At 36.3% G+C, this 23,706-nt stretch overlaps 1 protein-coding gene across 11 annotated transcripts in view; it reads right to left on the reverse strand.

The window, feature by feature from the left end:
- Lrba (LPS responsive beige-like anchor protein) overlaps positions 1–23,706 on the reverse strand; it is a 674,454-nt gene that overhangs the window by 15,110 nt on the left and 635,638 nt on the right. For all 11 annotated transcript variants that reach the window (XM_029556710.1, XM_029556708.1, XM_029556707.1 and 8 more), the window contains 3 exons: positions 22,993–23,055; positions 16,499–16,654; positions 10,433–10,600 (listed from right to left, as the gene is read on the reverse strand). In XM_029556710.1, the coding sequence (XP_029412570.1) occupies positions 10,433–10,600; positions 16,499–16,654; positions 22,993–23,055 (387 nt within the window). The remainder of the gene's footprint in view (positions 1–10,432; positions 10,601–16,498; positions 16,655–22,992; positions 23,056–23,706) is intronic.

A 23,706-nucleotide genomic window follows, 5' to 3' on the forward strand; every position in this document is an offset into this window, starting at 1 on the left:
TACATCCCTTTGCCTCATTCAAAGAGCAGAGGGAAAAACAACCCCTCTGTGTAAGCCTCTGAAACAGGAGTTCTTCTTAGGGAGTGGGTCAATGAGTTCTTCCAAATTTCTTGCAAAATATGTGCACACTAGTTGGACTCCTTGGGTTATAGATTTTTTAAAAATGGATGACTTAAATTTGGAGAGAATAGGGGCTATATGATAAAGATACATAAATGTATGAAATTTTCAAAGAATAAAAAAATAGGTGCACAGGCCTGTTTTTCTGGGTGGCAAGGAGGGAAATAGGCTTTACTTAAGGTACAGAGATATATGGTCCCCTAAAGGCAAGAGTTCTCTGAAGGAGTCTTCACTTGTGTCTTGTCTAAAGCCAACAGCGACTCAAGGTCTAGTGTGGCACATGACGGGTGTCCTGTGTGCACTGTGGCATGAAGCCCACGGCTGTGTCTCACGGTGCCTCTAATGGCTTCGGTGACTACATATACTTCTGAGTGAGAGTTCAGTCTGTAAGGGATGTGCCACACTGGCTGTATGTTGGGCCCCAGATGCCAGGCTAGCTAACATGCGTAGAGAAGGGAAGACCTCAATTGACAAGCTAACAGGCCAGGGAAGAAGGGGAACAAGGGGCCTGGCTCATTTTATTTCAGGTTTAAAAACACTGGAGTGGTGGCATAGCTACCTAAATTAGAAAGTTTACTTGATATTTCCAGATAAAAAAGAATCTCTCATAGAACTCCTTTTTTCTTACATCCACACATTTGGAAAAAAAAAAATTGACACAAATAATATATTATAAATCTATCAAAGTTTTCCTAAGTTACAAATGATTTTAATGTAGTGAGATTTTTGTTTTAAATTTAAATGGTTTGAGATTCCTCAATGGAAAGTAAAGGTTTGAAGGAAAATAAATGAGAAAAACGAGAGCAATTTACATAGAAGCTGAAATAAACAAAGGACAGACAGGGCCTGTGAAAGGCCAGCAGACGCCCTCAGGTCGGCCTGTCAAGAATATCTGCGCAGGAGCTTAGTGGAAGGTGGAGATGACTCGTAACTGTTTTTCTTTAATTCAAGAATGAATGAGTTGAGCTGTGAATTGTCTAGGATTGTGAAGTCAGAGGGTAAGAGGCTGCAGAAAGCAGGGTAAGCTGTAAGTTTTCTCCTTTCTGAACACAATTTCTGTTTGATTTGCTTACAAAATACAAATGTCCATGAATGCAAAAAATACCAAATTGCTTTCCATTACAAAAATCAGAAGACATATATACATACATATATACATACAAAATAACATCAGGATGAATAAAAGGGTTTTCTTTTCCTGTGGCCTGATCTCTAAATGCGGGGCTGTTCAGTGCTGGACTTGGGCTGCAAAGTTTGGCAAAATGTTTTCTAGTCCAGGAAACAGGTTAGACAGTTCAGGAAATGTGAAGGGGTAGGGAGAGAAACACAACAAATTAAAAGCATAAGGTAGAGTGAGCATCTTCTCAGGTAGCTGGTTTTACAAATACTCATTAGATCTACAGTAAAAAACAAAAACAGAAGCAAAAAACCCAACTGTGCTCAACTTGCCTTGTGTAGGGAACCCCTAAATTCAACAATACGTGAAAAGAAAAGCCATCTGCAGCTTCCTTATCTGCAGTGCTGATGGAGCGTTCTTCACACTTTCTCCTTATGCTCAAAATAAAAACCAACTGGATCTTTGGAAGTTCCAGCAAACCAAGAGCTTTAAATATTAAAATTTCACTATTACCAATATAATTCTACAATATGGGCTTGAACCAAGCAAACTGCTTGAGCTCAGCAGACATTCTGGGAATCACTTGAAATGAAATTAAGGACAGAGGAGATCATTGGAGACAGAACGCAGGTTCTCTATGGGGCTCATTTTATTTCTCTGACTCTAAATATGTCACCCTGGCTCACAGAGAAGCTGGGTGATAGCATCACACAGAAAAATGCAAGGCCTCGTCGCATCTGAGTGTAGAAAGCCCAGAGCAACGGGCTTTGGTGGCCGCCCTCCCCCTGCTTCTCCTGGCCACTTCCTGGCACACCAGCATGACTCAGGGCCATGAGCACAAGCAAGATGATGCTGGCCATACATTCCTTTTTAGACTCCAAAGCCATCACCAATCTCTCACTGGAGTTTTTCAACTAAATAATGAGCAGGAAAGCCTTCTGAAAAATACCAGGTTAAATCTTTTGATAAAAATGTTCAGCTGTTAATAGATGCTAACGGTTTGTGCCTTTGCTTTCTCGATAGCACGAGCTAGGACCTCACCAAAGCAGAACAGAGTCCCTTAAGAACCTTTTCAAGTCTTACTGCTTGAAAAATCATCATGGTTTTCAATAATGCTGGGAGAAAAATGTATCTTGTTGGTAGTTTTAAGAAGTTCCACTTCAAACTTCTTAAAGAAAAAGAGAAGGACAGACTTCTAGGACTGCTTTGAAAAGCTCAAGCAATTACTTCAAAGGAAAGGGGTCTTTCTATGAGGGAAGGGTTATGAGCACTGATGCAGATCCTACCAAAAGCTGAAAAGGAGACTCAGTGTATCTTTAGTGATGATGGTCTTAGAGGAAGATGAACAGGTCAGATGAGACTAAAGATAGCTCAAAGCTTGCCAGAGATCCCAGACAGTTTTTACAGGTTTGTTTTGTTTTTTAACAGTTTATAGCAGTGAACTATCAGTACTAACTTACAGACTCTTAACAACCCAACTTGCATTTAAACAGCTAAGAGCGCCATAATACCCACCCTGTTGTTAGCTTATATACTGGTCCTGCACTTCAACATATTAGAATTATTATAACACCACTGGATGGAAAATAAATGTTTTCATTAAATGTGTTTCTTTGGCACCCTCATAATATGTTTCTTTATCAAATGGACTCTAAACCTTAAAATTTTCTATCTAAAAGAATAAAGGTAATTCCTCTACTATCTTGCTTATAAATATCAAATGAGAAAGATAATTTTTCAGGTCTATTTACATTAAAGTAAAGGAGAAAAATAATCCATGTAAAAATATACTAGACATATTTTTTGGCAAACTTTTAGCTCTTTAAAAAAAATGAAAGACGTTCTTGATATCTCTGGTATCATCACCTCAGTCTTATGAAAATTATATCATTTCAAAATTTACTATACAGTTCTCATTAGCAACTTAATATTATTAGCAGAGCAAGTCATTGTAGTTCACTATTTCAAGAATATCTATTATCTATTATGAAATGAAACAAGCTCTACATTTTCCTTTTTTTTTTTTTTTGTCTGTTTGAGACAGGGTCTTCCTGTAGCCCCAGCTGACCTGGAACTTGCTATGAAGATCAGGCTGGCCTTCAACTCACAGATCTGCCTGCTTGTGTCTGCAGAACACTGTGCTGGGATTAAAGGTGTGAAAATAACTTGATTTAAAGTGGTCAGTGGTATCTGAGGGTACAGCTCAGTGGTACAGTGCTTACTTGTGTAAGGCCCAGGGATCAATGCCCAGCACCACAAAATCAGAAATTAACTGGTCATTAAATCCACTTTCGTTTATCTTACTGTAAACCTGCAAATTATGATTTTAAAGATCAAAAATACTGTACTGAAACCCAAGCTGCTTATTATAACTACTTTATATGCAAAACCCAACATTTAACATGAAAGTCTTTAAGTAAACAAAACTGGTAAAATTTTCCACATCAGTAAAATCTAGTATATCTAAAGAAAACAAAAACCAAAAATGAAACTTGATTTGCTTTAAAAAATCAATAGGGGTGACTTTGAAATTACATGTTTGCTAAAAAACTACACAAGTTCTGAAGTACAAAGAGACTTAAAACAAACAAAGCTAAATATTGTGCAAGATATGTAAGCCATTTCCTGAAGACAAATATTTCTATTTACACATACTGTTTGTTGTAATAATTACACTTGATTGATACAAATTGTTCATGTGAAAAGCAAATAGTTTTCTCGTGTGGCTCACCGTAATGCTAAATCAAGAACGGAAATGGCTTTTTGCTGATAAATTTTTTCCTGATAAATGCTTCCTAAGCCTTTTTCCATTAGCCTTCTAATTTTTCCGATGGGAATTCTACCTTTTAATTATGCAGAAACAAATTATTTGACGTTTGTACTATTCATTCCATCTCCACTGTCCTCTTCCCCTGCATCCATCAACTTCTTTTTAAAAAAATATTTTATTTATTATTTTTATTTTATGTGTATGCGTGTACTGCCTGCATGTAGGTAAGTGCACCCGTGTCGTGCAATGCCTGTGGAGGACAGAAGAGGCTGTCGGATCCCCTGGGACTGGAGTTATGGACAGTTGTTAGCTGCCATGTGGGTGCTGGGATTCGAACCCGGGTCTTCTGCAAGAACAACCAGTGTTCTTAACCACTGAGCCATCTCTCCAGCCCCTCTCAATTTCGGTTATAAAAACTCTTTTCAATAGAAAATGATCCTATGCTTGCATAAGTGCCAATCCCGAGATGATTCTTATTTTTCTTTCTTGTCAAGGAGAAATACACTTTAGTTTCTTAAAATTGTACCTTGATTTCTCCCATCCTGCCTTGTCTTAGACTTTCGAACTTTCCCTGACCTGCCAACAGGAGGAAATGCTGCAGATATATTACAACAATCAGGTGTCTTTCCCAATTTTACGTATCTCTTATCTCTCATTGTCAAATAAGACATGCTTATAAAACATATACTTTAGTAAAATATGAAGAAAATGAAAATGTGCTCCAAATTTCCACCAACTAGAAGTAAATATTGGTAACATTTGCCTAGCTATTATTCAGGTTTTTGCATGCATGCGTGTGTTCATGTGTGCATGCGTATGTGCAGCTATACCATATTCTAGCAATAGACAAATCCTACTTTTATATTTAAGAAAGAGGGAGGTGCACAGATCACAGTTTCAGGGTATTTTCAGCCTCTTAATATTTTCTTTGAGAGCCTACATGATGACAATCAGTCAGGTACTGGTAATGTGTACCTTAGATCAATTCTAGCAATTTCTTGAAATTTAAATCTGAGCATGAAGTATTAGGCAAGCTTCTTTAGTATGGCCTCCTGAAGTCTACATATGAAGATATTCAGTTTTAGTTTAAGGGCATAAATCATCAGTTCTCCTGTCCTCATATTTAGATGGCTAGAGCCCATGGGCTGAATGGTATAGTCATTTTTCTCTGCAACCAAACAAGGTAAATAAATGTGATATATTGGCCCATCACCCCACCACTCTGCATATGGTGCACATTAAGGTTGTATTCATTTGCCATATGAATATAATTCCTTTTACCACATCTACTATTAGCTGCAAGCAGTAAATACAGGGTTGTTTTGCTGGAACTCAAGGGCCTGCATTACATCATGGGGCACTAAACATCCTGGACCTTCTGGAGAATTTCATAGACATACTTTTAATGTCACCTGAACTTGAACACTGCCAGCATACGACTTCAAACCCCTACTTCATGAATTCTTCAAGAAAAAAAAAAGAGAGAGAAATATATGGTAGTCAGCACAGTGGGCCTGGCTATGGATGAGGTACACGTGAGAAGTAATGTCCCAGACAGGAAAACAATCTGACCCAATCCCTGCCATAAAAAGCCCACCTGTTTCAAGCACTGCTTTCGCACTGAAGTGAATATGAAGAGCCTAAGCTTACAATGCGACCCAAACAATTTTCCCCCAAACTGTAGCTCACTGAAGACCTGTGATCAATGACAGGAGCTAATCTCAGGACAAACTGTAGTGCGAAGTGCTTTGTTTCATTAGGCATAAATTGTGCTCTCTTTTTCCTTAAAACATTTATTGTAAAGTCCCAAGTCCAGGTTAGGGTGGAAACAAAAGGATAAAATGATTTCTGTTTAAAAACTCATATGGCTCAACACATTGTATAAACTCTGACACTGTGACCCATAAGTAATATATCATGGGCAATTAGAAACAAAGTACACCTGCGTTACTAAGCGCCACCTTTCCCATTAGCCAGTGTTACGTCCCCAAATGCATCCAGCAGATGGCGCTCTAGGCCACCTACTTACAGAGAGGAACCCTGCACTACAGCCACGTATTATTTTGCTAAGACAAAGAATAAAGATTTATCAGTAGCTTTACCAAAACATATTAGGCTTTATGATAAAAAGGACATAATTCCCAAATATGTGCACAAAAATATACATATGCATAACCACATGTGGAAGAGGTAGCCGGTAAATAACTTGCACCTGGACACGTTATGATAGGACTTCTCTTTCAGACTAGATGAGTCGTCTGTGTGTGCATCAGTGGTATTTATAGTCATATGGCAAGATCATTCTAAATTCATTAAAAAAAAATTTAGAATGCCTTAAAGTTAGAATTCATTTTTAATTATAGCAGGAGTGTCTCATTAGGGTGATACTAGTAAAAATTAACAACAGGAGGATTTACGGTAATGACTTAGGTGATTGATGAGAGTACAACAAAATGAAGTTTTAGGCAGAGAAAAAGCAGGGCAGCTACGGCATACAGTACTTTCCAAACAGCTCTGCGGTCTGTTAGTGCTAGCCTTATGGTTAATAAAACCTTCTTTCTAATTAACGGTGCTGAAACAGTCTTAAAGAACAGAATCTTGTTATGAAAAAAAGTCTTATTTTTTCAGTAGACGCCATTGCCACAAGGAGAAAGCTGATATAGATTAGCATGTCTGATTGCAAGAGGGAAAAAAATGCCACCTTTCCATCAAATCAAAACCAGAAACCCAAGAATGGAAAAGTACTTTACTGAAATACTGCACACACAAATCTATGTGATGCCCTCATGCTCGGCAACCATTTGCTCCAAAAGCTAATCAACTGTACTTTAAAAAATTACTTAAAAATTAAAAAACGAACTGCCTCATAAGCAGTTCTTAAAATTCAAGTTTGTGATTTATTAATATAGAATAATGAATAAATATAACAAAGTTGTATATTTCCACCTTGTTTATCTAAATGCTATCATGTCCAAGTTAGAAGTGTTTAAAGACCAATTCAGTGCAACGAGACAGCACATTTTCTTCAAAAACTGGAAATGGGCTGTCTGGACAGCATTATTCTGAAGGAAAAACAAGTAACTCAAGGGAAAGCCTTTTGCTCGACAAGATTTTGTCCTAAAATACAAGGCTGAGGGTAAGAGAGGGGCTGAGCATCCTGTAGAAAGCATCTTTCATTGAAATCCTCTTGGTTAATATTACAAAACCATCCACAACCAAATGCAATCCTATCTTCAGCTTTCTTCTCACTGGGAAAACTGCATTCCACAGCAGATAACCACTGCAAGACAACAGAGCCAGAGATGAGAAACGGGCTACAGGAAAGTAAGCCTTTCCTGCGTAATCTAGATGAGTTTCTTCAAACATGAGTCATTTTTAAAGACCCAAATTATACTATTTATAGGTTTCATCCAAGCTGAGTTAGCTTGATTTTTTTTTTATCTAACAAATATACATACTAATACTGGATAAAATGATGTTAAAAATAGTTACATAGCTATCAACATTATAAAAAAGCAGCAATATCAGATTTGAAGAAAATAGTATATGACCCTTGCAAGCAAAATTAGTATTCCCATGATTTTTAAATAAAAAAATAAAATAAGCTGAATAAGGCCTTTAAAATGCAGAAAAAAGCAATTGGTTGGGTTTTCTTCTACTTACTTTTCTTCCTTTCAAGAAAGAAAGTCTTAAATAAAAAATCTGAGGTTGAAGTATTAATGCTTGCTTATAGGCCATACTGCGGCAAGTAGATGTATGAAAATGCTGGGCCACTTCTTAAAGGGCATCTTTGTGGCATCTACGAGACACAATTCAGGAATGCCTGTACCTGTGCCTGAAATCCTCCTCTGAGGGGCTCTGGCTTCAGCAGCTGCTTTGTACAACCATCAATGAGCCAGAGGTTCAGAAAATTGAACCAGCTTGCAGGAATGTTTAAACCAGTTTACACACAGTAAAATGTCTGGTTTTGCTATTTCCTTCTGAAAAGCTTAAACTGGCTTTTTCATTTTTCTCTTCTAATGTGTATAAACTCTCATAATATGAAAAAGTACCTATTTGTCTTTCTCCCAGATTCATCCTTCAAAACTCAAGGAAAATCAAATTGGAACATCGGATATTACAAAAGGGTCAGAAAGAACAAGGTTCAGTTTGAGAAAGGTAATATAATTTAGTCAAAATACATTACAATTTTCTGAAATTTGTATTAGATGGGCTATGTTCTGATTTTTTTCTCTTCGGTCCTAGCACTACTGGGTGTTAACGTCCACCACCGTACAGACACGGAGCACAGATGGAGGCTTCTTATGAAACTGTAGCATTTTAATACTTACCCAAGATGGTGTTTGTGTGATTTATTTGCTCCGAGCATCTTGTGCTTCTGATAACACCTGAAGGCAGTTACTGCTGTTGTTTTTATTTTATAGACAAGCAAGAAGGACCACAGCAAAGCTAGGAACTTAGATTTTTCTTTTACTACAAATCCCAGGATTTGATCATTCCTTGAATCATTGTTTAAATGATATGCATATAAAAACCATCTCTAGGGCAATTTATAAAGTACTTAAATATATAACATACATTTAAATACATGCATATATCTTTTAATATAGACACATAGATGTAAAATACCCTGGAAAACCTTGTTTTCTAATTTTAAACACACGTAAGTCTCTGAAATGCTACAGCAATTCCACGTAGCTATTTCTCAGAATTCAAACTGGTAATAACTGCATAATACTGAACGCAATTAAGTCTGGTAAAAACACAAAGACTCAAATATCTGTGTGATACAGCAATGTGAATTGGTATACACATGCATAAAACATGAAAAAGGTTTTCCTATATACTTTGAGATAAATAACAAAGTGGTAGATTTATGCATTATCTATGTCAAATGTAGGTTTGCCTGAGATAATTTATTTAATCTTATATTTAAAGCAACAGGAAAAAAGAAATTGAAAGTAGTCACTCAACCTAGGAGGCCACAAAGGAAGAGGAGTCAGAATGCCAGTACCCACAATAAAAAGAACTTGTAGTACATTTTATAGAGCATGAAAAACAAAATGTCTGAAGTTTTAATCTTTAAAAGCTTATGTTATTCTATATCAAACAGAGGGCCCTGTGTTAAGTATGAGAAGAAACCTAGTCTTCCACAGCATCCACACACTACAACTTGATCAGAGAAATGACACTGGATTACCCACAATATCAGAATCTTACAATTATTTTCCCTATTCTAGTCACATAGATTATTTCTGTAAGAGACAGAAATATGTCCATTTGACATCAACTGAATAAAACTTGTGTTTATGATCTAATACAGTCTATAATGTATCTAATAAGAAAAGTTTTGAAAAATATTTCATACCTAGTTCTTTTAAAATTATACTAGCATCTTACTAAAATTTTTTGAACAAAGTTCTCACTCATACAAATAGTATCCATAACTTGATAGGAGTCAATCCAGAATATGAAGGGCTGAAATATATTCATGCTGCTTTGCAGTTTGGGGCTAGGCCACAAACACAGTGCAGCACAGTATCCAGGTAACAGCATGATACTTCCTTAACCAAATACATTGCGACTTGCTTCAAATTAAGAAACTGTAAATATTTAAGAGCAGTTAAAAAGCTCTACCTTGAGAGGTAAAAATCTAAAGCCACTCTTATAGGACCCCTCACTGTTGCTGTAATCATTTTAATTAAATTCTTGTTTTCCAGGTGATCCCTTGTTTTTTCCCACTTTTTAATGTGTTTTTTCTTAAAGCCATCTCTTTACTGCAGCTGTGTGCGACTGATTGTTTTAATGGTGTCGCTTCCCTTTTGCTGTCTGTGAATTACAATTTTAAATGGTCACACATTTTTTTTTGGTTTTGTTTTACTGCCTTCAGCAGGGCTTCATAAAGATGTTAAGGGCTGCTGGTGAACATTTTATTTCCCATCTGAAAAACCAAGAGCCAATTTGAATATTCTGTATTGGCCTTTTATGACCTGTTTTATCTTTTAATATGTAAATGAAAGCATAATTTTATAAGGATGTAGATTTCCATGAAATTATAATTTTTCTTTTGCTCTTTTAAAAACATGAATTCTACAAACGGTGATATGTTATTTCTCTTTGGTGTTATGGTGGTGTTCATGAGTGAAACACCTCTACTTTAGGTGGCGACAGCCATTTGCAATGAAGAACTAGCATTTCTGAATGAGAATAACCTATACCACGAAAACTGAGATTTTACATGTGGCTGTTAATTATCAGTGATGATGAATGTTTTAGTAATCAAGCCATCTAAGTCAATCTTAAATTATCAAGACATTAAAACTACTTGGTAATTCAGTTTCATTCTTACCATAGTTCTGTCCTTCCCTCAAAATATTCTTCTACATCACTTATAAAAATTCATTAAAAAAATGAGCCGTACTTACTGCCTGGGTTATCTCCAATCCCACTGCTTTTTCCATTCCAGTACCACAGTAGAAGGGTGGCATCACGTGACCCAGAGAGAACATAGCAATTTCCCCCAATATATGACTCGGAGCGAGTGAGGCAAGTGACAACATCCCAATGGCCAAACACCACTTGGATCAATTTTCCTGAAATACAGAAGAATTTTCTTTTAAGCTGCTATTAAAGATAAAGCAAGCTTCTATTAAATATATACTTTGTAAGACAACAATGCTATGTTATTCAGATCCCGATAATTCAGATTTTATGAGAATCTGACTTCATATATATTACTAACAACAGTAAAAAAAAATCAGTTGAATATAGTGATAACATTTTTGAAAGGCATATGTTAAAACTATTTCAACAAACAATATTTGAGGACCAAGACACCATATCTTTATAAGTGGCTACAATAATTACAAAAGAATAATATTATTGGTTAAAACAGGCCCAGGAGAACCCTCATACTGGAACCATTTTAACACTTTCTTGAGTTATTATATGACTCAAAACAACAAAACCATTGCCTTCTGGTGAGAATACTCCGGAACTCAGATTTCACTAATATAACTCCTTCTCTGAATTAATGAAGACTAAATGTATTTCTTCTTTTTTTTAAGGTCACTTTGGAGACAGTTCCTACTTTTCAAACCAGGATTACATGGACTAACTTCTGGTGAAAGGATCAATTTACTGGGATTACAATTTGAGTCAAGTCATTCTTTTTTTGTTTTAATTGTCTGAATGATGAAAATTCCTCTGGGGGTGATGATGAAATCAAGATTCCAGTGGTTTAATGGTGATGACCAAGGACAGCAGAGAGGAATCTAGTTATTTACTATATAGCCAGAGCTTCAGACCCAGGAAAGGGAGCCATACAACAGAATCAGAAACAAAAAAGCCCTTGATTTGTAAAATCTTTGTTTAATCTGAGATTGTGGTATAATTCACATAGAATTGTCTAAAAGAATTAAATGCCTGTAGCAGCAGCCCCTCCATGCCATCCTAGTTTATTGCTGACATTTTCCTTTGAAAAGTCTACAAAATGTACAAATGAATATTACAGAATCTCTACCCTTATTATTTAGCATGGCTTTAAAAAGAAGTAGCTGTGTCAATAGAAGGACAAAGATAGACTTCAAATGTTAAAGAGACTGAAAAAAATTAATATGCCTAAAAAGCGTCTGAAAAATATACTCAAAAGCCTAAGGTCTCAATCAAGAGCTGGCACTGAAGTGTATTTAACTTTTCAAGATAATAATACCTATGAAAGTATTCATTTAAAAATCTAAATTCTTTTTTTTATTGCAATAAACTGGAGATTTTTATAAAGCCTTCAAATTTAGAAATAAAATACTGAAACACATTTTTTCTTAGGTGAAAAGTCAAATACATGACTCTACTCATGAGTGGTAGTCCTGCAGAGCCTACCATTAGCAAGTTTAAAATCATACTTTTTTAAACTACAAATTGCCAAGTTATTAAAGTATATTTTTCCAGATGTGATTAAAGGAGAGCGGGCATCAGTTAAAACAGGTATTTTAATTGTTAAATGTGCCAAGTGTCCTCTGGATTTTTTCATTCTAAATTGACACTAAAATATTTCACAAAATCAGATTGTATCAATGAAGTATATGTGAAGAATTCAAGATTTTTAGAATAAAAAAGTCAAAAGACCAAATTAAATATGAAAAGTGTAAAAATTTTTACTTCATTTTCTAGTGAAAAAGTTTACTAGTAAATGGGTTAGATTACAACAGGCCTGGAGGGGCGGGGAACCCAAAAGCTAGGCTGCTGACTCGGCTCTCACTGATGATTAAAGAACTGCGTGTTAATCAGGGAGTTCTAACTACTGAAGGAAACTCAGTAAACCATGTTGAGATTATGCTTTGGTCACAGAGTATCAACAGTGACTTCTGCTTTAGCCTATCCCTAAATGTGGGAGCACTGAAACTTTGGAAGTGATTTGAATACTGCCTTCAGGAATAGGCTTGTCTCCATTTTGGAGACCAGCAACTCAGTGGGGTTTCAGGAGTGAAGGTACCAAGGAGACCCAGGTGTTCCTGGGGCCCTGGAAACTAGTGTCTCACCAAGAACAGCTGTTCACTGGGGAATTTACTTAATTTCCAACTCCTGTGGGGACCAGGTAGAAAAATTTAACTGTGAAAGCAGGGCGCATTCATTATGAGGGAGAATTTGCCAAGGTTCCTGTTAAGTCTCCTTTGCTCTGTTTCTCCAGGGTCAGTGTGAAGAATATAAATGCTCAGTTGCTGTAGTTTCTTTCTTTCTTTTCTCTCTCGTTCTCTCTTTTTTTTAATTCCTACTGTTTTACTTTTTACCTCAATTGGCCAAAATTATAAAGATTCAACAAATATTTATCTAGCATCTACTCGGTGCCAAGCATTAGGCTTTTTAAAATGTATACAGTAGTGAACAGACATGGTCTCTGCCCTTAGAGTGTTTATAGTCTAATGGGGCAGACGAATATTGAACAAATAATGCAAACAGATACATAATGATAAATAGTGCTTAGTATTCTAAGAAAACAATCCAAAATCAGTGAAAATAATTAGGTGTAACAAACTCAGAATGGGCACCAGGGAAGACCTAAACAGTTACACCAAAGGAGTTTCGTATTTTAATCTAGCATAGCCTTATTCTCTACAGTTTATACTGGGCTCAATCCCGGAATACATTAATCTTTTTTAGGTTTTCTTTTCCCTGTTCTGGCAGCCTAACTTGGCAGTCTCTGCTATTGCTATGAGGTTGAGGTTCGCTTCTCCTAAATAAATCATAGTATATAAATACCTGCTGCTCTTTTCGGTAAATTATTTCCTGATAATCTCATAACCTTTATTTTTTGTCTCCTTTAATACCAGCCTACCTCTCCACACACTAATATCAAATACTACCACAACCACTAGAATATCCCTTTTTTGACAGAACAAATTTTCTAGTTAATGTTTTATTTGACAGCTGTGCTACAAATAAAAAAAATTCCAGCTTGGAACTCTGTACCACTGAATCTAAAATGTGGCCTGAAAATAATTCCGACTGCCGGGGAAGGTTTATTGTTGCCTCTGCTGTTCTGGTTCTGCCTCGAAAACATGATTTATGTTTCAAGAATTTCCTGTTACAACCCAAGTCTCCCAAGTCCCCCCCGAATCTAATAAGAGAAGGAATTTTTTTTTGCGTGCTAAAATCTAATTGAACTCAACAATTGTGATAGCTTTGGCATTATATATTACTGGCCATACAATTTTTCCCTTGTTTCTCCACCAAACTTAGGGGAAAAAATTAGTGGCTATTCTCTATTGTCATTAAAAACACAAACACATAGTTACAGTCACTGAAATTACTTTTAAATTAAACTAGCAGCTGTATACACAAGACATTAAGAAAGCTACTATCACTTGAGGTTTCTTGGGGTTTTTTTCTTCACATTTCTAGAAAACATAAATTTTTTTCTAAGTTAGGTCAGTCCCACGGAAATGAAGTTTAATATAATGCTACTTCTTACGAAACATTTTACAAGCTGAGACATGTTTTTTAAAAACAGGGTACTGCAAGCTTTCTGGAGGGAAAGAAAGAAATGGCATCAACTTTGTTAAGTCTAATGTAACATGGCAGGCCCACGAGGAACTGAGGGTAACAAATTACAGTGGTTTCAAAATTAACCAAGGATTGGTGGCACCTGTGTGAGCTGCACAGCCCAACAGAGAATGCTGCATGTGAAGTCAGGGCCAGGACCAAGTTCCAGGTCTGTCGCCACTGACCACTTACATTTCAGTAAGTTACTGAACTTTCTACATTTCAATTTATCATCTAAGAAGATGGGATAAGGATGCCTGTATACCTCACAGGATGTTTGTGAGGCTGAAATAATATGTATGCCAAAGAATTTTCTAAGTTTTAAAAAAGAAACAAGCCTGAATTCCTGATTGAATACAGGAATTAGTAGTATTGCATGAAGATAAAGCTAGCTTTACTTTACAAACATTTAGTATTTAATGCTTTTAAAAGAAAAACAAGGATATATCAACAAATCCAAAAGCTTCCACATGTCAAAATCAGATGCTGATACAATTTATGATTCCACTTATATGACCTGTGGAAAAGGCCAATCCTAGAAATGTGAAGTACTGGATGCCAGGGCTTGGGGGTCTGGGAAGAAGGTGACATCCAACAGGAGCCATGAGGGAATCTGGGGCCATGGAGCTGTTCTGCTCCTTGAGAGATTGTGACACAGTAATTTAATTATATGGATTGTCAAAACGAACAGAACTGTAAGCCAGGTGTGGTGGCATACACCTTTAATCCCAGCACTTGGGAGGCAGAGGCAATGGGATTTTTGAGTTCAAGACCAGCCTGGTCTGCCATAGTGAGTTTCAGGCCAGCTAGGGCTACACAGTGAGACCTTGTTGGGGCTGGAGAGATAGCTCAGTTGTTAAGAACACTGACTCCTTTTGGGGAGGACTGGGTTTGGTTCCCAGCACCTACATGGTAGCTAACAACCATCTGTAGGCTCCAGTTCCAGAGGCTCTGACACCCTCTTCTGACCTCCACGGGCATTGCATTACATAGGTGCACTGACATACATGCAGGCAATGCACTCATAAACAGAAAATAAAAATAATAAATAAAAAATGTATGAACAAAAATAAGCAATCTAAAAGAATACTTAAGAAAATCTTCTAAGAGGATATATCAGGGTTAATCTAGAAATCTGTGAAGAAACAGGACATATCAAATCATACTAAGGCTCTTACTGTCATAATAACGAAAAGAATAGATTTGAATTTGTTATCAAAGCAGAAAATTCAGTGTAATAAATACATTTTAAGAAAACATCAATCCCACTGCAGTTTTACATGAAATCAGTGGAATTTTAGGTTCAAAATAATCCACCTTACAGATTGAAATATCTAGAAAAAGCCCAATTACTCAGAATGGTTTGAGTGATGATGTTTTCTTTCAGAACCTATATAATAATGTGGTAAGTTATTAGAAAATGGAATTCAATTTCCTAAAGCAAAAAAATAAATAATAATTTATAAAAACATTTTTTAGGGCTTATTCTGTAAATAATCCAACTGGAGAGAACAGTTTTCCCCTACTCTGTTGGTAATGTTAGACTAGTATCAAAAAAGAAATTTTAAAGGCAAACTCCTTGAAGAATCAAGGATGTTCAGTGTACCATACTTGTTAAGACAAGAGTAAGGACTCACGCATTTTATGATTATCAAGTCTGAAAGATTATTTGTTGCAAAGCATTTAGTTAGCAAGTTCAATTAAACAAAATTTCCCATTCCCACAGTGCTTAATCACAATACAGACACATCTTTATTTCAGTTGAAATATTATCAATAAATTTTTCTCTTTTGACAGCTTCTAAAATACTTTAAAGAGACTCCATTAAATTTCTCAAGGGTTTGAATTTTTGATGTGAAAAAGATGTACAAACTTGCTTTGGATTATATCTGCTGTGACAATACTGAGTTGACCTGCCTTTCCCTTAGGGAGGTACATATAAACACATAAACACGTGTAAACTTTTATATGTTAACAAGAGCACCTGTCACACAGGAAATCAGCAGTCAGTTACTTTTCTTCAAGATGGTGTAGTTTTCAGCAAGATTCTGTGCAGAACTGGGGGGAGACAAGATATCTGTTCCCAAAAGATATACTTAATGAATCTTTCCAGTAAGGAAGAGAAAAATTTAAATAATATGAAAAAGGAAGTATAGTTCTAGGTTTGAACATTTACCATATAATTACACATATGTGCTTGATATTTACATACGTGGTTTCGCCTTCAAAGTGAATCATTTATTCTGTACTTGGGGAAACAAAACAGCCATTAAAAAACTGCCTCTTAAAAACATGCCAAAGCTAACTTAATCATAGACCATCTAATAGACTATTTATTCTATAAATTTCAGAATCCTGTTGTTTTGGAAGGAAGAAGATGAGAAGGTATTCTTAGCTACTCAATGCTATTAAGTGATACATTTTGGTTCACTGATGAAGAAAATAAAAATTACCTGTGTCTGTGGAGTAGACTCGGAAACTCTTATCCCAGAAGCCACAGACGAGAATATAGCGGTTGTCAGAGGTGATGACAAAGCATTGAGAATGAACTTGGATGCTCTGGTCCAGAAGGTCAGTTATCTGCCTCCTGTGCATCCCCGTGCTGCTGGCTGTGAGAACAAAGACGAAGAAAGAATAACTGACCTTTAAGTAAAATATTTGAAAAACCACATGGGCAAATATATACAATTGCCAGAAGAACGTAGGTGGCTATATTCAGCATCTCTGGAAAAATGTTTTGCTTAGAGGGAAGAAATAACAGCGTACAATTTTAAAATAGCATACAATTCATAGAAAATGCTTTCTAGCTCTTGGGCAGGACCAAAGTAGATTACAGCCTCTAGATCTTATCATAGTTCAGTTTGTTTCTGACAATCTCATTATGTCTATTGTCATGAGAATGGATTCATGTTGTGACAATCTATTACCTTTAACATTTTGTCACAAGGAAGAGATACTAGGATTTAAATGTCATATATTTGAAATATTGTAGCATCTTGTACTACTTTGGCTTTTCCAGGTCTTTAATTTGACTAGATGGGAACTCCCATTTCCCTTGTGTACAGCTCTACTTACATGTAAGCAAATGCAAGAAAGCCTAGTCAAGGTACTTATAACTGAAAACGTCAAAGCACGGCAAACTGCCACTTTCTTACTCCTTATTTAAGCAATAAAACAAGACAGTGTGGCAGTGTGCTCCAAGTGCTAGGAGTACCTGAAATGGGGTTTGTCACCAGGCACAGGCCAGGCACAGAGTGACACGAAGCACTTGGGAAGAGTCTGCCACTATCAGATGAGTTTCATTGAGATGTCTTTTTTGGTATTATAAGGCCAGAAAGCTTTGTTTTTAGTGTCTTTCCACTGCAAATAACGGTTCAAGAAACATTGCAAGAAACTTGATTGCCCCAGAAACAAGAATAGTACAAAGAAAATTTCTGCATCTAATTATTAAATTATTTATACCAGTTTACAATGTTTTGATGGAACAAACTATACATTACTGATAAAAATTAAAGCAGATATGTATTTTTTAATATTTTATTTATTTTTATGTATGAATGTTTTGCCTGCATGTATCTAAGTGCACACATACATGTAATGCCCATAGAGGTCAGAAAAGGGTGTCAGGGCTGGGCGTGCTAGTGCACACCTTTAATCCCAGCACTAGGGAAGCAGAGGCAGGCAGATCTCTGTGAGTTTGAGGCCAGCCTCAACTACCCAGCGGTTCCAGGCCAGCTGGGGCTACAGGGAGACCATGTCTCAAAAAGATAAAAAAAAAAAGAGTGTGCTGGATTCCCTGGAACTGGAGTTACAGTCTGTGTTAGCCACCATGTGGGTGCTGGGAATCGAACCTGGGTCCTCTGCAAGAGCAGGCAGTGCTCCTAACTGCTGAGCCATCTCTCCAGTCCCATGTATTTTATATTTATTGTATATCTAAATAATGTGAGGGTTTAATATAAGACCCCCAACATAAAACAAGCAAACAAAAAAGCACTCAAAATGCTTTCTGGTGCTGTGCTGTAAACCACTGAGGACTGAAATAACCCCCAACATAAAATATGCACCACAGTGAACATGAGGACATGCATGTATACATGTCAAATCCTACAGAGTCCTGCTTGTACCTGTTAATACAACGTACTCGTTTAAAATCAGCAGGTAACTGATAATGTGCCTTTTGGGGGTGGGGTTAATGGACTAGGAAGTAACAGCAATGGTAACATGGGCAGAATTCCACTTGGGGATCAGTTTTCCCTCTCACAGAAAAGGAAGTTGCTAGCAGACAAGAAAAAGGTTTTATGGATATGATAGTGAATCAGAGAGCGAAACTGTATCTGTGATGAAGATATATTTCAAAGTATTAGTGAAAAACAATGTATGTGGCACTTATTTCCCTGGTTAAAACCACACTTCATTATGCACAGAACCTTTAAAAAATGTCTATTCCTCTAAGTGACTATGCTATAAATTTTCACTAATTCTGGGGAAGAATGAGCATATACATAATTGAGGCACCACAGATTACTCAGGAGTAAAGGCTGATACCCATCAGCATACAGATAAACTATTTTTGTTTGTTTTGGTTTTTGGAGATAAGGGCTCACTCCTTAGCCTAGGTTACCCTTAAATTTTCTAGGTACCCCAGGATAGCCTTGAGTGCTGAGATTATAGGTGTGTACCACCACACTCATCAGATCAACTACTTTCTAAGCAAATACTTGAAATTTAACATTGAAAAGTCTCTCATCCATCCATCCATTCTTCATCCATCCAGCTGTTCATGTGTTGGTTTATCCTACCTATTTTACAACAGTCTTTACATTATCTTAGTGTTTTTTTCTAGCAAACTTAGAGGTTTAAGCTTACAGTATTTTTTTATTCAGTGAAAATTAGGTATATCTGATTAGATAAGCAGCATTCAAACTGGGACATGCCTACCCTTGGGTATAAGACTTCCTGAGGCCCAGATGGTTTTAAGGGAATCAATTTCTAGTTCCTCAACTTTCATATATTCTCTTGTCTGAAACTGATTTGTCTGAGAATTCTCCTGTGAGTTTTCTTTTCTTGTCTCTTTTTTTGCTTACCCTTCTAACATTAGATGAAACAATGCCATATTCCCTTCCATGCCTAATCTTACTCCAGGGGATTAAAATCTCTTGGGAGCCAAATACAGAACAATTCAAAAAACTGATGATACTAAAAAGTGAGTGCCTAAGTTATCATCATTCTGTAAGTCAGGTGGCTTTCAATAAACCAGAATGAGGATCAAATCATACTGTCAATTAATAGATCACTGAAAATAGGTTTCAATGACATTTTTAAAGTAAAAGATAATTATCAAACTATAAAATAATTATTAATAGGTTACTACATGAATTTTGCCACATACTAGCTAGAATGAGTTTAAAGTCTTGTATGACATTATTAAAATAACATTGCAACATTCCTCAGAGCTATAAAAACAAAATAATAGGAATAGACTTGTTGAACAAATCTTACTTCACTCAGCATTAAATATGCTCGACGCATAAGCTACTAGAGAGGAAAGTACTCCAGTTAGATCACTGGTCACTTATTTCCAATAAGTGTCTGCTTTTGTATTTCATAAATGTTTATTAAATTTTATTATGGGGTCAGTGGCAGAGTCTGTGAACACTTTTTAGGCCCATAGTTTGATCTCCATACCTCACTAAAAATGTAACTGTTTTAAGTATAATTATCCATAAGACAGCAGGCACACATGGCACACACCTATGATCAGAAGGCTGAAGCAAGAAGATTCTGAGTTCAAGGCCAGTTTGGGCTACACAGTGAGTTTCAGGCTGGTCTGAACTATAGAATGAGACTGTCACAAAAAAAAAAAGAAAAAGAAAAAGAAAAAGAAAAAGAAAAAGAAAAAGAAACAAAACAACAACAAAGAAAACAAAGAAAAATTGTACTGGTTACTCAACGTAATTAATTTTAAAAAGCTGAATCTTATGGTCGTAGAAAAATTGAAGTTTAAGTTTATAGACATATGTCTAACTTTCCATACATATTTTTATTGCTGAAAGGTGTAATAAGGTAATCAATTTTAAAGTGAAGATAAAATTCTACAGAGAAAATAGATTCAAAATATAAAATTCAAGGTAAGAATGGAGTAAGGCAAACTTTCCAGCTACTGAGAATTTTATATGGATTGTATATGTGATGTCAGGACTGATGTGCAACTCATGAAACAAATCTGGATTCATGGCTTCCTGCTGGAAGTGGAGGAACAGGATGTCAGCACTCTGCCCATGTCTTGTGCTCAGGACAGCAGGATGGACTCCCCTGGTATCAACGTGCACATGCCATTTTTTTTTTTTTTAAGGTTTTATTGGGACGGTCTCCCTGTAGCCCCAGCTGGCCTGGAACTCGATATGTAGACCAAACTGGCCTTGAACTCATAGAGATCTGCCTGCCTCTGCCTTCAGAGTGCTGGGACTAAAGATGTGTCATCACGCCCAGCTGCACATGCCATTCTTGTGGCTGTTACCTACAAGTTTAGGTTGAATTAAGGGATCTTGGGGGAACCAGTTAATTTAATTATTGATAGTTTTGAAATGTTTTTGTAAGAATAGGGCTACCATAGATGCAGCCATATGGAAGACTAGGAGATGGGATCACACTTACTGTTCCCATGGAAACAATGGTTTTGTGGTTTTTTTTTTTTTTTTTTGGTTTTTTTGGGACAGGGTCTCCCTGTAGCCCCAGCTGTCCTGGAACTCACTATGTAGACCAGGCTGGCCTTGAACTCACAGAGATCCGCCTGCCTCTGCCTCCCAAGTGCTGGGATTAAAGGCATGCGCCACCACGCCTGGCCCTGGAAACAATGTTTTATATCGATTTTTATTCACTTTTCAGATATGATACTAAAGTGTGCCCCTCAGCTACTGAGGAAGCATTTGTATCTTGTACAATAGCAGAATGGCCAAAAGCTTAGTGTTGTGACCCATTTTGTAAAGAAAAGCTTCTTGAAATTAAAAAAAAAATGTGCAGTATCAATTCATTTTGATATTGAGATTCTAGTGGGCATATTAAAAATGTTTTCTACTATGTCAGAAACTGTACCTATTTGAACTTATGGTAAGAACTTTTACATGTCAATGTTAAGATTATGAGAAGGGGGCTGGGATGTAGTTCAGTTGGTAGAGTGCTTGCCTAGCATGTACAAAGCCCTGGGTTTCATCTGCATAAACTGGGTATGGTGGTACACATGCCTGTAATCTCAGAATTTATGAGGTCGAGGCAGAAGGATCAGAAGTTCAAAAGTCATCCTTGCTCAGACATCTAGTTTGAGGCCAGCCTGGGCTACATAAGACCCTGTTTCTCAACAAACAAACCAATAAAAACGATTTATCAGAAATGACATTGTTTTTAAACTATTACTGTAGTGAGTGGAGGGACAGTTTGATGGCCAGAGATTTGGAAACCCTGCTGGTAAACTATGGCTGAATCTGACCTGCACTGACTTTAAATAAAAACTTCTATTGAAAAACAGTCATATTCTTTGTTCATATATCAGTTACGGTGATTTTGTGCTATTTTGAAAGAGTTAAATAGTTGTGTCTAAAACCTTATGACTCGTAAAGCTTAAAATATTTAATATTTGGCCCTTTACCAAGAAACTTGCCCACACTTGGCTGAATTCACTAATTATACTACAGAATATGCATTGCCATGTTTAAAGCAAACAGTGAACCCCTAATTCATAAAGAATGTTTTATATGCCTTAGCAAATGGGCTTCATTTTCCTGATTTTAAAATTATATAAGTAAGCATTTAGTTTTGTTTTTATTTTTAATATGTAGCATATAGTATCTAGCGAAAGCAAAATGAAATTGAGATCAGTATTTATTAGGGAGATGATAAATAAATGGTAGCCATTTAGCATTCTACTGAGACAAAGGCTTTTTAAAAAGAATAATATATAAATAGGGTAAATCACAGATTTTTCAAGTAATAAATCTGCTCATTCATAGGCTTTGGTAAAATGGTAAAATTCTAATAAATTTATTTGTTCAGGGTAAATTTGCCAAAACTATAGGTCAAATACTCATGTTTGCCCACCCTCAAAGGAAGGCAATTAAGGGTTTTTTTAATATTAAAAGTTATCAAGGCTTAACATTTTTAGTGATACCACATTTGAAATCCCAATGCATAAGAATGAAAAATGCTAAGTAGAGATATCAGCTAACTGACTCAAAAAACATAACAGCAGTTAAGAAGCCATTGGCTACAGACTCTCCTTGCAGCCCTCGTCTATTTTTTTCTTTCCTCTGAACAAATTTAACCTCCAATGGCAATTTATTGGCTGTAGGACCCTACAAAAATGAATACAAATATCTTAACACTACCATTGGTTGGGCAATATATTTTAACTTTGAAACTGCTTTGCAATTGCACATTAATCCCCTCCAACTGAACAGAGGGTCCAAGAAGAAAGGATTGATTTCTTTTAATGATGAAATCTTGGCATTACAGTTTTATTTTTCACAACACAGTGCTGCTAAGAACCCCACTGTTATTATGAAAATTTCTCCAGCAAAGGAGCTCCATCACATTATGTGTGCACCAATTCATCATAACGTGCCTCGCTCCTGCTCATCAACAAGTCTGAGTGATGAAAAGATCCAATATTACCCTGACAGTACTTCATGCGCATTCTCAATCACACATTATTACAGCATCCATATTAATTTTCAGTGACATGCGTCCTAGGCCTGTTCAAATTAGGCAAACCAACGAGGGGGAGTTGATGAAATACCAGCATAGCCACAGCTCATTGCATTCCAATTTGCATGCAAATGGTTTATCAGGAAAATTCCATTCCCAGCAACCAGCAAGTGAAAAACAACTGTAATCTACACTTCAGGGCCACCATACAGAGCTTAATGAATCGCAAAGAGAGAAGGAAGTGACAGACCTATGAGAGGATCGATTTCCACTGGCAGCTGGTATGGCTGGTCTTGTACAGCACCTTGATGAGCTGGAATTCACAAAAGATTTTAAAAAAGCATTATTTTTCATATACTTAACTACATAAAAATGCATAAGTCAAATCTTATGTAGAGCTGTTTCCAAACCCCAAATCTCTCATGCAGTTTTGTGGAATTTAAAGAACAAAAATCCAGGTGCTTTTATGGCTAGCTTATTAAACATTTATTTTAGATTAGTGCTGTTCTGAACATGTGCCATCAGAGGTGGCTCCAGTCCTAGGCCATAAGCTATAGCAGATGCTTGACTGGCAGCCTCTGATGCTGCAACAAAACAAAATTAAGTGGTAAAGCGTGCTGAAAACAAAATGTGACAACCATCTGCTGACTGTAGCAAATACTATTTTTTTGTTACTTCTTTAAAAGGCAGTTTTGAATGCTGCAGCACAAAGGATCCACAAAAATGTCAATTTATGATGGAGAAAGGGAAAGCTCCAAGTCAGGGGATATTTAGTGTTTCATCCATCACTTAAAATCAATCAACTGAAAGTTTGAATAAAAATAAAGCTATCCATAGATAAATGTTTTAGTTAAATGCATTTGGCTGAAATACCCCCTTAAAGATTGGACTGAGGGTTTTAAAAAAGTTTTATTAATATTTAATATTTCTATGGTTTCAATAAAAAAAGTCTTCAGAAGCAAAT

The sequence above is a fragment of the Nannospalax galili genome, unplaced genomic scaffold (assembly GCF_000622305.1).
Source record: "Nannospalax galili isolate Female #2095 unplaced genomic scaffold, S.galili_v1.0 scaffold305, whole genome shotgun sequence".
Lineage (NCBI taxonomy): Eukaryota > Metazoa > Chordata > Mammalia > Rodentia > Spalacidae > Nannospalax > Nannospalax galili.